Source organism: Nomascus leucogenys, chromosome 7b (assembly GCF_006542625.1).
Source record: "Nomascus leucogenys isolate Asia chromosome 7b, Asia_NLE_v1, whole genome shotgun sequence".
NCBI lineage: Eukaryota > Metazoa > Chordata > Mammalia > Primates > Hylobatidae > Nomascus > Nomascus leucogenys.
In genome coordinates, this window is record NC_044387.1 from 57,035,079 (window position 1) to 57,049,763 (window position 14,685).

Genomic DNA, 14,685 nt, shown 5'->3' on the forward strand with positions numbered 1-14,685 from the left:
GTACAGTGTGGAGGGCGACCCCCACCCAGTCTGGTCTGGCCTGGACCTGGAGGGGGGCTCCATCCCCCTCTGTCTTCCCTGAACCAAAAGAGGTCTGTGCCGCCCGTCAGCCCATTAGTCTGGAGCAAGCTGCCTCACGTGGCTGCCATTAGCAAGTGTTGGCCGGTGTTAAGGATCTAAGGAGCCTGGGGGAGGCGGCGCAGCGGGATGGGGATGGTGGGGGAGAGGGGGATGGAAGGAATGGGGGCGGCGGGGAAGCCGTCAGCAGCCGCGGGGCCCGGGGAGATCCAGCGTCCTCCCCTGCAAGTGGTCCCCACCAAACGGGGTCGTTGTGAGCACACCAGGAGAGGCCATGAGAGCCTGGTGCAGTAGGATCCCGAGAGGTCACTGCTGGGGGGCCCTGAGCCCTGCTTTGCTGCCCTGCTCAGCCTGCCCAGAGGTCCCAGAATACGGCACCCTTGTGCACCCTTGGGCCGTGCTCTCACCAGATCTGCAGGCTCTGGGTTGGGCTCTCAAAGCCATGCTCAGGCTGCGGGGTCGGTAATCCCGGGGGTCTGGAAAGGGGGTCTGTTGGGGACCGGGGTGAAGTCCCAGCCTACTCCATTCTCTTCTCAGAGATCCGAGAGGCCTTCAAGGTGTTTGACCGTGATGGCAATGGCTTCATCTCCAAGCAGGAGCTGGGCACAGCCATGCGCTCACTGGGTTACATGCCCAACGAGGTGGAGCTGGAGGTCATCATCCAGCGGCTGGACATGGATGGTGAGCACCCCCCCGCCTCAGTTTCCCCATCTGGCATCTGGGCCCTGGGGGTGGGGCAGGGGCTGGGGCCTGAGCTGCTGAGGCTGCATCCAAATTGGGTCTCTCACTCCCCTGACTCCCACCCTCAAGGTCCGTGGCAGGTTGCAGCCCGGTCTGGCCTCATTTCTCAGCCTGGAGAGTTGAGGCCAGAGAGGTAGTGACAGTCCCAGCCACATGCAGGGCTCAGAGACAGCTCCTCTCACTCTGTGTTGAGAAGTTTTAAAGTACAGAGAAGTAAAAGGATGCAATAAATACTCCAGTTCCCACCACCTGAGATAAAATCGCTACTTGAGTTGTGTTTGCCACCTGGCATTTTATTAAGGAAAAGTTCATAAGAAGGAATAGTGATGCCAAGCCCCCTCTTTATCCCGCCTGGGCCCTTCTTCTCCTCTTCTCCATCCAGAGGCCAGCTGACAACCTGGGCAGGTTGCCCCACTCTGAGCTTCAGTTCCTGTCTATATGGTGGAGGATGGCCCACCCTAGGATGGCCGCAGGGTGCTGGGAGCAATGGAGGGTTCTGGGTGAAATAGGAGGGTCACGGCCCACCTGCTGTCTACCTCCACCTCCCCTTGTAAGGCCTCATCACACTGGGTGGCTTCAGCGTCAGCCCAGAGCCTGGCACTTGGTAGATGCCCCTGACACTGACTCACGGCTCAGAGAAGGCGGGCACCTGCCTAAGGCCACCCGGTAGGCCCAAGGTATATCAAGACTCCATCCCAGGACCTCTGGGCCCTGGGCTGCAGGCCTGGGCCTGGGCCTTACCCACTGATTGATTGGACCTGTGCCTCCTCCAGGTGATGGTCAAGTGGACTTTGAGGAGTTTGTGACCCTTCTGGGACCCAAACTCTCCACCTCAGGGATCCCAGAGAAGTTCCATGGCACCGACTTTGACACTGTCTTCTGGAAGGTATCCCCTGGCTAGTTGGGACCCAGGGCTGTGCACACTGTGGAGTGCTGTTCTGGGGCCAGTGAATGGCTGGGCCCACACTGTAAAGGGGGGATGACCACTTCAGGCTTGTGTCCACTGGACATTTCACCTCTCAGAGGGCCATGGGCTCCCTGGGGAGGCCGGTGTTGGTCAAGGACTCTCTGGGGGAATGGAGCAAGTGTTTTCCAGCCCCCAGAATCTGGAGGCCTGTCACTGGGCCTATATGGCCACGGGGTGCTAGGTGGGGGCTGTGGTGGCTGTCAGAGCACCGTGTTGTCCCCCTGTGCAAGTGCGACATGCAGAAGCTGACGGTGGATGAGCTGAAGCGGCTGCTCTACGACACCTTCTGCGAGCACCTATCCATGAAGGACATAGAGAACATCATCATGACGGAGGAGGAGAGCCACCTGGGCACAGCCGAGGAGTGTCCCGTGGACGTGGAGAGTGAGTGGCCGGCCCTGGAACCCCATGGGTGGGCTCAATGGCTTGACCAGGGGGACGCACGGGGGGTGGGGAGGGTCTGCAGAGGGGGGCTGGGGGCCTCCTTGCCCGTCCTAAGCCTCTGTCCCATTGGGGCACCCCATGGGATGAGCCCATGTGCCGAAAGGCAGGCGGCTCCTGACTCCATCGCTTTGATGTCCCCTTCTGTCTCCCCGGTGCTCCTGGTGGGCGGCCACAGCCTGCTCCAACCAGCAGATCCGCCAGACGTGCGTGCGCAAGAGTCTCATCTGCGCCTTCGCCATTGCCTTCATCATCAGTGTCATGCTCATTGCGGCCAACCAGGTGCTGCGCAGTGGCATGAAGTAGACGCCACCTGGATGCCCCATCCACCGCATGCGGTGCCCGCGGCCCGCCCCACACCACCGCCGCCTGCAGACCCCTCCCTTGGCCGGCTCCCTGGGCCGCCATCTGCGTGTACTTGAGGGCCTGGGTATCTGGCGAGCCCTCCCCACCCACCCACGGGCCTCACCTGGAGCTGTGGCCTGGCTGTGGAGGGCTGGGTGGTGGCTCTAAGGATGGTCCCCAGCCCCACCCTGTCCCCACCCTGTCTTGTAAGGAGCACTCACTCTTCCCACCATCCAGGGGCTCCTGGGAAATTAAGGAGGGATTTGCACAGGAACCCCCAGGACCCAGTCACTGCTGTGGTCCCTTGGGCAGGAGCAGGCACCCTGTGCCTTGAGACAGCAGCCTATCTGGGGCCACACAGCCAACCCAGCCCTGGTCCCTGAGGCCTGCCCAGGGCACTGGGCGGAGGCAGGGACAGAAAGCCTCCTCCTGGGGCAGGGCTGGAAGCCAGGGTGTCCTGGGCCCTGCTGCCTGGCATGGCCTGAGGAGGCCCCTGGTCTTCTCCTGGGTCCCTTCCTCTGACCCTCGTTGGACCCCAACCCAGACCCCCTTTTCTCCATGTACCTGCTGGGCCAGCCCATTTCATAGGTGAGGAACCCGAGGCTCAGGGGCCCGAGACTTGGCCTCAGTTCTTCCTTCCACAGTGATTTTCAGGAAAGGCAGAAGCTCGTGGAGGATGAGCATCTGAGGTGGCCCTGCAGCCCCCCACCTTCTGGCCCTCCCACCAGAGGCCCAGCCACCAAGGCCACATTGTCCACCACCCCAGCCTAGAGCCTAGAACTGTAGTCCAGCTGAGGAAGGAGGCAGAGCTGGGGCCTGAAGGCTCTGAGCAGCCTCTGGCCAGGGGGCTCCTCCAGGGCTGAACCTTGGGAGGGCCCCTGTACTACCTCCTGGGCCAAGAAACTGGCACAGCCCTGCACTGTCAGTGCCAAGAGGCTGCACCAGGCCACTCTCTCAGCCCAGGGCCTGCCCTCCTGTGTCCTCCCACTTCTCTACGCCCTCAAGGTTGGAGACCCCGCCCCCATGTCCCAGCTGTGCCATCCCAAACACTTGGGCAGCAGCTCAGCATGGGCAGACATGGGGGCTGTGGATTCTTCCAGGGAGGGGATGGCAGATGGAGCCCTTGGGCTCCTTGGGCCTAGAGCCACTTCTTACTGGGCAACGGACACAGCCACCCTGGCACACCCTCTGTCTGGCCGTGCTGAACCTCTGCTGGTCCCAAGGGAGAAGGGAGTGAGCGTGGGTCACCTGGGGAAAATCTCCTCTGATTCCCGCCCTGCCCGACCTCTGCCAGGGACTGGAGAACAGAGCTCAGAGCACCCACCGTAGGGAAACACAGCCAGACCACTGTGGTGACAGACTTTCTTTATAAACATCTGGAAGTTTTCTCCCCCATCTTCTTAAGAAGCAGGGGGGCAGGTGGAGGAGAGTGAGGGGGGAGCTGCCCGGTGCAGACCCAGGACGAGGGCTGCACTTGGTGTGGCCGTGTCCTGAGCCTCAGTGAGGCCAGGCAGATGGTCTCGGAGCCTCCATGGGGCGTAGCAGGAATGGGGCTTGGCTTCCTATTGTGACTGATGAGAAAAGTGACCACATGGGGGTCAGTCGGGAGCAAGGGGCTCAGCCCCACTGGACTCTGGGCTGCAGAGGCCACCCCCCAGGTGGGGGTGCCCGCAGGGATGGGGGCAGCTCCTGAACTGGTGGCCAGCCCACGGGGTACTGGAAGATGGTGGTTCTGATGGGTTCAGCCCTAGAGAGAGAGAGAGAAGGGGGGAGAATAAGAGTGCAGTACAGCCCAGACTTATGCCACCCCCAGCCCACCTGCCTCAACACCCTGGCTGTGGGGAGGGTCAGCTGCCTGCATGACTTTTCTGGAAGGCAGAGCCTCGAAAATAGGCAGACCGTTTGAGCCAGCGACCTCACCTCTAGGAACTGAGCCCAAGGAAATAACGGGGTTGCGGGCAGACACTGAGCTGCGAGACAATGGGAATAACCTTTGTGTCCACCTGTCGGGGACTGATTCAATACATATGCACGTCCACAGCAGAGAATGCCATGCGGCCTGTATAAGAATTAAGGCAGACTTATATGCACTGATGAGGAAAGACATACTGTGTGATAGGGAGAAAAAGCAGCTTATAAAATAATGTATATAGCATGATACTATTTTTGTTTAAAAATATATAAAATATATAAATGCATAAAAAAATCCTGGAAGACACAGCAAAATGTTAACAGTGGTTCTATCTGAGTGGTGCCATTATGGGTGACTTTTTTACTCCTTTATATTTCTCAAAAGTTTTACAAGCACACAAGCCTTTGAAATCAGAAAAAAACATTGTCTAAATTTTTTTTTAAAACCTCATTTCTCATGCTACTCACTGTCCTCCTCCACAACGTCCACCCTGAGCCACCTCCCCTGGAACTCAGCGTCCACGTAAGTACTTGCCTTAGGAGAGGCATCCTCCGTGCCCAGCCTGGGGCACCCTGCCAAGGCCCAGCAATGGCCCCCCCAACCATTCTTCCACCTGTCCCATACTCAGATCCCTCTGGCCTTGGGCCCCACCCAGGCTGCTTCTCCAGGGCCACATGGCCCTTCTCAGGCTTCGAAGTACTTTGAACCTTTGAGCACTTTGAAATCCCATCACCCCAGCTGCCTATACATGACCTTTCTGGAAGGCAGAGCCTCAAAAACATGCAGACCCTTTGAACCAGCAACCTCACCTCTGGGAACTGAGCCCAAGGAAATAGCAGGGTTGTGGGCAGCCATTGAGTTACAACAATAGCCATGAGACAATGGAAGTAGCCTTCATGTCTAGCTGTGGGGGACTGATTAAGTACACATGCACATTGGCCAGGCGTGGTGACTCATGCCTGTAATCCCAGCGCTTTGGGAGGCCGAGGCGGGTGGATCACTAGGTCGGGAGATCGAGACCATCCTGGCTAACATGGTGAAACCCTGTCTCTACTAAAAATACAAAAAAAAATTAGCCGGGTGTGGTGGGGGGCACCTGTAGTCCCAGCTACTTGGGAGGCTGAGGCAGGAGAATGGCGTGGACCCAGGAGGTGGAGCTTGCAGTGAGCCGAGATCATGTCACTGCACCCCAGCCTGGGCAACAGAGCGAGACTCCGTCTCAAAAAAATAAAAAAATAAAAAAGTACACATGCACATCCACAGCAAAGAGTGCCATGCAGCCGCCGCCAAAATTCAGGCAGGAGCTCATCTGTCTTCCACATAGGACTGGAGTTCTCAGAGGATGTAGACCAGGGGATAGGGTAAGGTGTATTTGTACCCCAAGGCGCAGGGCCAGGCCTGGTGCCAGGAGGCCACCCAGTGATTGTGGAACAACAAACAGCAATGCTGAAAGATCTTACTGACCAGGCGCTATTCTGGGCCACACACCATGACCTAGAGAAACCTTAAGAATCCTCAGGCGAAACCCATTTTATAGATGAGGAAACTGAGGTGCAAGGAGTCAGTCACGTGCCCAAGTGACACCCTGGGGATGAGGCCTGAGGGCCTGGAATGCCAGCCCCACATCGGCTGCAGACACGGCCCTCCCACTTCAGCTCCCTCTGCTCTGGCACACTCCCACACCCCAACATCCAGCCTTCAGGCAAGGTGAGGCCTTGGCAGCTCCTGGCAGGCTCGGGGGCCCAGTGGCCAGCCCTCTGCAGACAGAGAAGGGCTTGGGCCTGCAGAGAGGGGTTTGGAGAGGCCTCTGAGCTCTGAGGGAGAGGTGGGGAGCCTGGGTCAGGAGCCCTGGGAGTTTCCCCTGCTGTACCCACCTAGCCGGCCCCTCTCTGGGCCAGACCTGCCATGCAGAGTCAAGGACTCCGGGGAGCTCTGGGTGTAGCCTCCAGGACCCCCGGGTGTGAGAGGACAGGGACATTCCCCTGCTTCATGGCTCACTGCCTGCTAGAAAGTGCAGAAGGCAGCTCTTGACATGATTTATGGCACTGGGGAGATTTCATAAACTCCACCAGCCGCAGAGAAGGCGGGGAGGCTCCGCAGTTGCTGGAAGGGAGTGCCCCAGCTGCCAGCCAAGCCTGGGCTCCCTGCAGGGCCACAGGGACAATGGGGATCCCCAGGGAGGGTGTGATCCTGGGGAGCCCCTTCTCCTGAGCCTCAGGCCCTTCCTCTAGAAAATGGGGCAGATTCCTGGGAAGCTGGAACCTCCTGGGTCCAAGTCTCAGCCCCGTGCCCCTGCCTGCCCTGAGGCCCCGCCAGGAGACAGGCATACCTAGTGCCTGCTCACACACACTGGCACACTGCCAGGACCCCAGACACGTGAGCCAAAGCCTTGGGGACATTGAGGTGTGTGTCTGGCACAACTCTGCTCGTAGCTTCTCTGGTGACCTGTTTGTCCTGTGCGTGAGGACAGGAGCCACTCTCTTGCATTTTCCCAGCCGAGGTCCTAATCAGAGGAAACAGAGTCGAGGAGGAGGATGGGCCAGGATGGCAGCGCCCACCCAGAGAGGGGTGCAAAGGAGAGATTAAGAGGGATAGAGTCGCAATCTGAAGAGCCAACAATGGGCAGCAGGGCCAGGCCTGGCCTTGCCGAGGGATTAGTCTGTGTGTCTGAGGCCGCCGCTGCTCTTGACAGATCCCTCAGGGTCAGTCTGCGGACGGGGATAAGCGCTATGCCACCAGGCTGGGGCTTCATGGACCCCCCACTTGCCCACGTTTACAAGGAGGGCTGGCCTGGCTCACCGGGGAGGCTCAGCTCAGCCAGCGGGGGTTGGAGTCTGCAGGTCTCGGTTCCCCGAGGTGGGGTGGGCAGCCCTCTGTGCCCTGTACTCTGGGGGAGGAAGCAGATACCCTGAGAGGAAGAGGGGGTCCCCCAGGCTTCCAGACCAGGCCCCACAAGAGGCTCGCAGCACTAACACCTGGGGAATGCCTGGACAGCAGCCTAAATGCTCATTCATGCAGTAAACCTGTCCTGGGCCCCCCACGTCTGCCCAGGCCATGCAGAAGCGGGGGCTGGGAGGGGTGATGTCTCAGCTAGAGCTTTCAGGACAAGTCTGACTCTGCCAGGCAGACAGGTGGGAGGCAGTTTCAGGCAAGATAATAGCGTGTTCAAGGTGCTCCGAAATCACAAATGATGCCTCATCTAAGCTGCTGCCGAGTGTCCAGTGGGACCAACAGTCAGGCCAGAGGCAAGAGGTGAGAAGGCAAGATCCGACCCGCTGCGGAGGCATCAGGGAGGGTCCCCCGCCCCAGCCCCAGCCCTGCAAATGGGGCTGTGCAGCCAGAGGTGGAGGATGTGGGGAAGTGCCAGGGCCAGGGTGCATCGGGGCTGCTGTGTGGAGGATCCCCTGTGGGAGCAGAGGAAAGGCGGGAGACCAGGGAAGGGCCGCTGGAGCCCCCAGGAGAGCCAGGGTGGAGGAAGAACATTGTTCCTGCAGCACTGCCTCCAGGCTGGAGAGGGAGCCAGGAAGAAACTGAGGTAGCCTTGTGGGGGCTGGGGCTGGAATCCACCCCCTCCCATTAAGCAGGGTAGGGGGCTAGGATACAGGGGAGGGGCTCAAAGCCCAGGACGGAGGGAAAGGCTGCTAGGCTTCAGGAGACCAGCCTGCCCCGAGACGGTTATGGACGCCCAAGGCAGCAATGGCAAAAGCAGGAATAAACGGTCACCTCTCTTCCCACAGCCCCTTTTTCTCAAGGCTGGACAGGCCTGCTCTGCCTGGAGAATAATTCATTTTGGCCGCAAGCCCTCAGGAGGCAGGAGGAAGGCAGGTGGCAGATCCCCTGGAAGGGGCCAGGCTGGGTGGCCAGAGGGACAATGGCCCAGAGCACAGGGCTCAGACCCCCTAGAGCCAAGGTGGGCTCCAGTTGCAGACCCCATTCCCAAAACAGTCACTGCCATCAGGGCAGCCTGCTGCTGCCACTGCCACTACCCACAGTTGTACAGAGCCTTGGGCCAGCCCTGAACTTGGGTGTCAGAGGCAGCCTGGGGTCTGGACACAGAGCAGGGACCTAGCTCTCTCTCAAGTGAGGGCTAAGGGCAGCAGGGCACGTGTGATCAGGATGGCCCCACTTCCTGGAGAGGTTAAGATTCCTCAGCTGCAAAATGGGGGTGCCAATCTCCCTGAATGCCCCCAAACACTGGGAACACTGTAAGCACCAAACTCAATTCTCATATGGTCACCACTTCAACCTGTGACTAGGAGCCAGTCATTCAGCCTCAGTTTCCCCATCTGGTCCCCTAGTCCCCCAAGTCTCAAATTCATAGCGCCTTGTGTCAGCACAGGGATGCATCTGTCTGGAACCCAGGCAAGGACTCTGGGGCACCCCATCTCTACCCCACCCTTTGGTGCTCACTCCAGTTCAGCCACAGGCACTCCATGAAACCTTGTCACAGCCCCAAGAGACAGCCGGGCCTCTGTGACTCGCTCCCAGCGGAGGACACCATGGAGCCAGAGCAGGGAGGCGAGTGGCTGGTGCAACTCGGTTAGCAGGTGGCAGAGTGAGGATGGGACTCATAGGAGGTCCTGTCCAAGTAGCGGTGCAGGGGCACCCTCCAACCAGCCTCCAACCAGCCCAAGCCTTTCTGGGCAGCCTCCAACCAGCCCAGGCCTTTCGCATACGGGCTGAAGGAGTCTGGGGTGTAGGATGTGTATCCCTGGACAGCAACCAGTCCCAAGGGAGGTGCTCACCTGCCCAAAGACAGGACAGAACCCCTTTAGACGGGACCCTTCAGACAAGACCAGGAGGAGAGAATGTCACACTCCAACGTTTGAGTCATGTCTGTACCATATATACTTTTAAGGTGGGGAGACAAAAACTGAACACAGATTTAAAATAAAGGTAAAAGACAAAGTTAGTTTTAAAACACCTTTACTGGCTGGGTGCGGTGGCTCATGCCTGTAATCCCAGCACTCTGGGGGGCTGAGGCAGGTGGATCACCTGAGGTCAGGAGTTCGAGACCAGCCTGGCCAGCACGGCGAAACTCTGTCTCTACTAAAAATACAAAAATTAGCCAGGCATGGTGGTGCATGCCTGTAATCCCAGCTACTTGGGAGGGTGCAGCGTGAGAAATGTTTGAACCCAGGAGGCGGAGGTTGCAGTGAGCTGAGATCATGCTACTGCACTTCAGCCTGGGTGGCAGAGTGAGACTCCATCTCAAAAAAAAAAAGGCTGGGTGCGGTGGCTCACACCTGTAATCCCAGCACTTTGGGAGGCCGAGGCAGGCGGATCATGAGGTCAGGAGATCGAGACCATCCTGGCTAACATGGTGAAACCCCATCTCTACTAAAAACACACAAAAAAATTAGCCAAGTGTGGTGGCTGGCGCCTGTAGTCCCAGCTACTCAGGAGGCTGAGGCAGGAGAATGGCATGAACCCCAAGAGGTGGAGTTTGCAGTGAGCCGAGATTGCGCCACTGTACTCCAGCCTGGGCGGTAGAGTGAGACTCCGTCTCAAAAAAAAAAAAAAAAGCCCAAGTGTGGTGGCTCACGCCTATAATCCCAACACTTTGCACTCTGGGAGGCCGAGGCGGGCGGATCACCTGAGGTCGGGAGCTCAAGACCAGGCTGGCCAACATGGTAAAACCCCATCTCTACAAAAATACAAAAATCAGCCAGGTATGATGGTGGGTGCCTGTAATCCCAGCTACTTGGGAGGCTGAGGCAGGAGAATCGCTTGAACCCAGAGGCAGAGGTTGCAGTGAGCCAAGATCACACCACTGCACTCCAGCCTGGGCAATACAGCAAGACTCCATCACAAAAAAAAAAAGAAAGAAAAAAAAATAATAACACCCTCATAGTCTCTTTCACTGGAGCACAGAGAAGGCAAGAAGTTTGGCCTTCACCTCCTGGCAGAGCTCCAAGGGAAGGCCTCACCCCGCAGACTATCTGGCCAGGTCCCCTTGGCCCAGGCCAGGCCACCATTTTGTGAAGCCACACCACAGAGGTAGTCAGGTCTGAAGCCCCGTTGCAAGATGGGGAAAGCAAGGTAGTCGGGATGGGAAAACGTGTTCAAAGTTGCATGCGGCTCCTGGGCGCAGCTTTATCCCTTTTTCCTCCCTTCCCTCCTTCAATCCCTGGATTGAAGAGCCCAGGAACTCAGGCTTAGGTTTTGGCCACAATGCCATGCAGCCTTTGTCTGCCCCCACCTGCCCTGTGCCCCGTTCTGCTGATGTGAATATCACCCGAGTCCCTTCCCTCAAAGAGGAGGACCAGGGACATCACGAAGCACACCCCCAAGGACCCCGATCCAGCAGCTCCCTTTCTACTTGTTAGCGTCTCAAGGGCTGGGGCCATCCGCAGACCCCCTTCCTTAGAAAGGCAGTGGGACCAGGACCTTGTCATCACACCCTGTGTAATCCCAGCTCTACATTTTCCCAGCTGTGTGCCCTCGGGCAAGTTGCACCCTCCCTGTTTTCCCTTCTGCAAGGCCCTAGAGGCAACAGTGGGTAGCAGTGCATGGTGACCACAGCCCAGGCCCCTCCCTCTGGCAATGGACTTGGTGACTTGCAGCCAAATCAGCTCAGCCGTCTGCCTCCCCTCCAGCCAGCACAGACTCCAACAGGGCCCAGCCTCGGGAGAGGCTCTTTCAGACACCCCTCAGCCTCTGGCCAGGGCCTGGGGCCCCAAAGGCTCCTCAGGGAGCTATGCGTAGGCAACTTTATTCGGCCCCTGGGCCTGGGCAGTTCATGGAGATTCCTGAGCCTCAGGAAGGGGAAGGTGGGCTGGGGTTTTGCCCCCGGGGGCACAGTGGGAGGGAACCCTGGGGACCTGTACCTGCTGCTTGGGGCTGAGCTCAGCCGCTTGGCTCTCTTCTCCAGCCAGTCCTCCAGATGGCCCTCGGGGAGCTCGGGAGCATCTAGGAGCCACTCCCTGGCTCGCCTCTCCTCTGTAGGGACAGGGAGACAAAGGCAAGTGAGGGGTGCACTCCTGCCTGCCAAAACCCTACCCTCTCACAAAGCAGAAGCAACTGGTAGGCCCTGAGCAAGCCCTGGGAAGTTGCAGCAACCTTCCTGGAGGATGCACCTGGACCGCTTCTCCAGGCCATCTGTGCACAAGGGCCCGGCACTTGGCCTCGCTCTGTTTTCCCATCAAATAGAGACAACCCCGGCTGCCTCCAAGCTCTTAGGGAGCTGGAAACAGGACAGTGCATGTAGAGAACCTGGCCCCGGCCAGGTGCGGTGGCTCACGTCTGTAATCCCAGCACTCTGGGATGCCAGGGTGGGCGGATCACCTGAGTCCAGGTGTTCGAGACCAGCCTGGCCAACATGGCGAAACTCCGCCTCTACTAAAAATGCCAAAAAAAAAGAAAAAATTAGCCATGTGTGGTGGTGGGTGCCTGTAATCCCAGCTACTTGGGAGACTGAGGCAGGAGAATTGCTTGAACCTAGGAGGTGGAGGCTGCAGTGAGCTAAGATCACATCACTGCACTCCAACCTGGGCGGCAAGAGTGAAACTCCATCTCAAAAAAAAAAAAAGAGACAGAGAGCCTGGCCCTAAGGAGGGGTCTGAATCTGGGATGCAGGGAGGCAGTGAGGGCAGTCGAATGGGGTCACATCTCAGCTCTGTCACCCGCCAGGTCTTTGTCCCTGGGCAGGGTAATGAGCCTCAGTTTCCCTGGTTTTTATTCTCATAAGCTGTCCAACAAAACCTGTTGCTCAACAAATTAAAACCAATCGACGAATGGAATTTATACAAGCTGGGTGTGAGCGTTTGATGGGGTCAGAGTCGCCAAGTCATCTGGGATGGAGTCTTGGGCCAGAGGAAAGAAATCATACATTTGACTAGCACTCACTCAGAGCCGGGCCCCGGTCTCTGGAGCTCACTCGGGGCCAGGCTTCGGTCTCTGGAGCTCGCTCAGGGCTGGGCCCTGGTCTCTGGAGCTCACTCGGGGCTGGGCCCTGGGCTGCACAGGTGTCATCTTGCTTCATCCTTAGAGACATCACATTTGATAGGACACAGCCTCCAAGAGGTTAAGCCACATACCAAGGTTACAGAGGATGTGGCAGAGCTGGGACTATCTGAGCTGCCAGCTAGGACTCTGTTCCCAGCCCCCCTGGGCCTCTCCCCATTCCTGTCCCCACTTGGCATCGTCTCCAGTTCCAGGTCCACCGCCCCGTGCTCGTCCCACCATGGGCCAGCCGTCCTCTGAGAGCCCACAGCCAGGGAAGAGCTGGAGCTGCCGCTGCTGCCAGGACTTGCTGGCCAGTCCCACAAGGCCTTGCTTCCACCCTGGGAAAAAATGCTCCTGGAAACCCTGTGTCAGTCCGGGGCTGTAGCGACGGCGCCACTGGCTCCCAGGGCAGGGCACGGAGCCTGCAGTGTCTAACTGGTCAGAGGGGAGTGAGGCCCATGGGAGGATCAGGGCAAAGGCCAAGCTGCCCCAGACCCTCACTGGCTACCCTGAGGCCTCCTGGACAGAGAAGCGTAGGGGGGCAGGCACTGAGAGACCCGGAGTCTGCCCCTAACCTGCTGGGGGGCTCATGTGAGGCCCTTCAGTCTGAATGTTGGCCTTAGTTTCCCCACCTGATCAATGAGAAGCTGTGGAAGAAGATTGATAAAGACCATCTCAGTCAGAACTTCCTTGTTCTCTAACTAGAGGAGTGAATTTCCCAAAGGCGAGATGTCAGTTTCCATGGAGGCTGAACTTGCTCCTCCCTGGAATCACCAGGCTGTGAGACTCCAGAGGGCAGGGAAGGTACGTTCCTAAACTCCTTGTCCCCAGACTGTCGTAAGGGGTCTGCTTGGTGCCAAGTGGGGACTGGGTATGCTGCCTGATTGAGGAAGGGATGGGGTGTACCCACCAATGACTGCTGGCTGGCCACAGGGTCCAGGTGGGGCTGAGGTGCACCTTCAGGGCTCCCAGGCAGGAAGCCACGCAGGCTCCACTATCAGGGGACACAGGCCTGCCTTCTCCACTCATGCTGAGGCTGTTCCTAACACCTGGCCCAAACCGGGGGCTCAGGGCTCCCCATCACCCTGAGTGGCCCTTGGCTGCCAATGATGGGGAGATGGGAAGGCATAGGCCAGCCTCCCCGGTCTCAGAGTCCACATGCCCCAGCACCCCACTCCCACTTAGCCCAGGGCATCCCGAGACGTACCCTCCACCTGGATGCTCAGCTCCTGCAGGTCTCGCTCTGACATGTGGGAAAATCTGCAGTTGGAGCCAAAGTCGCACTGGCCTGCAGCAGGAAGACAGAGTTACTCGCTGCTCGGGAGGGGCTCCCCACGGGGGCTGAGGGGTGCCCTGATGAGGGGTCCTAGAATCTTAGGGGCAGGACTTCAGGGCCTAAAGAGTAGCAACCCTGATCCGGGACAGAAAATGGAACCTCTCTGGCCCTGTCCATTCAGCAGCCAGAGCAACCTCTCACCCATCATGCCATATGCTTACGACCCTTCTCCGGCTGCCGCCCATGCTGGGGATCACTTCCAACTGAAGCCTGTCATGACTGGGCCTCGCAAGCCTCTGCAGGCTGTCTCTGTCACCAGCCCTCCCAGCCCTGCCTCAATGAACTACATATGGGTTCCTGAAAGGTCAATGCTTCCTTTCTCCACTCCAAGCCGCAGCACGTGCTATACCCAGCTTAGTATTCTGCCTGCCTACCTGGTTCACGGGAGCGGTTGGACTGCTCCTTAGAAAAGCTTCAGTGGCAGCGTTGCCAAAGAGGCACCAAAATCTGGGGTGGCTTCCCCTCTCTCAATCAAGGAGACCAAAATGTATGTGGAGATACTGGGAGGCTGGAGGTGTCTCAAGCCAGGATAACCTACCAGTGACATATTCACATCAACGCAAAGTCTGTAGGGAAGCCCCTGATCTGCAGGCTTGATGCCCATCCTAGGGGAGCTTGGACATTCACCCAGTTTCCCTAGTTCAGCTGCAGCACCTCTCCCCAGTGCTAAGCTCCCTTACAAACCATGTGAATCATCATAGTTTTCCTCTTTGCCGTGGCTGCCAGGAAGCTCAGAGCCAAACCCTTAGAGAATACATAGGACCTCAAGGGCAAGCATGGAGGAGACTATTCTCTTGGTTTTATCTTATTTTTCCTACTCTTATTTTTATCTGTCTTTGGTTCCTTCACTTACTGAGGCTTTTATCTCTTGCTCTCTCTTTTTTAAAAGAGACAGGGTCCTCACTCTGTTGCCCAGGC

At 58.1% G+C, this 14,685-nt stretch overlaps 2 protein-coding genes across 2 annotated transcripts in view; one reads left to right on the forward strand and one right to left on the reverse strand.

Annotated features, from left to right (window-relative positions):
- The first annotated feature begins 207 nt into the window (after positions 1–207).
- Positions 208–4,804, forward strand: CABP7 (calcium binding protein 7). Its single transcript, XM_030815178.1, has 6 exons — positions 208–331; positions 429–536; positions 616–759; positions 1,593–1,705; positions 2,017–2,170; positions 2,406–4,804. Exons 1-6 carry the CDS (start codon positions 208–210, stop codon positions 2,531–2,533), a joined length of 771 nt encoding a protein of 256 aa, XP_030671038.1. The 3' UTR covers positions 2,534–4,804.
- The window catches only part of ZMAT5 (zinc finger matrin-type 5), a 36,926-nt gene continuing 26,161 nt past the window's right edge, over positions 3,921–14,685 (reverse strand). The window contains exons 4-6 of the mRNA XM_003258059.2: positions 13,639–13,719; positions 11,315–11,426; positions 3,921–4,319 (exon numbers count right to left, since the gene is read on the reverse strand). Of these exons, the coding sequence (XP_003258107.1) occupies positions 4,190–4,319; positions 11,315–11,426; positions 13,639–13,719 (323 nt within the window). The 3' untranslated portion in view covers positions 3,921–4,189. The remainder of the gene's footprint in view (positions 4,320–11,314; positions 11,427–13,638; positions 13,720–14,685) is intronic.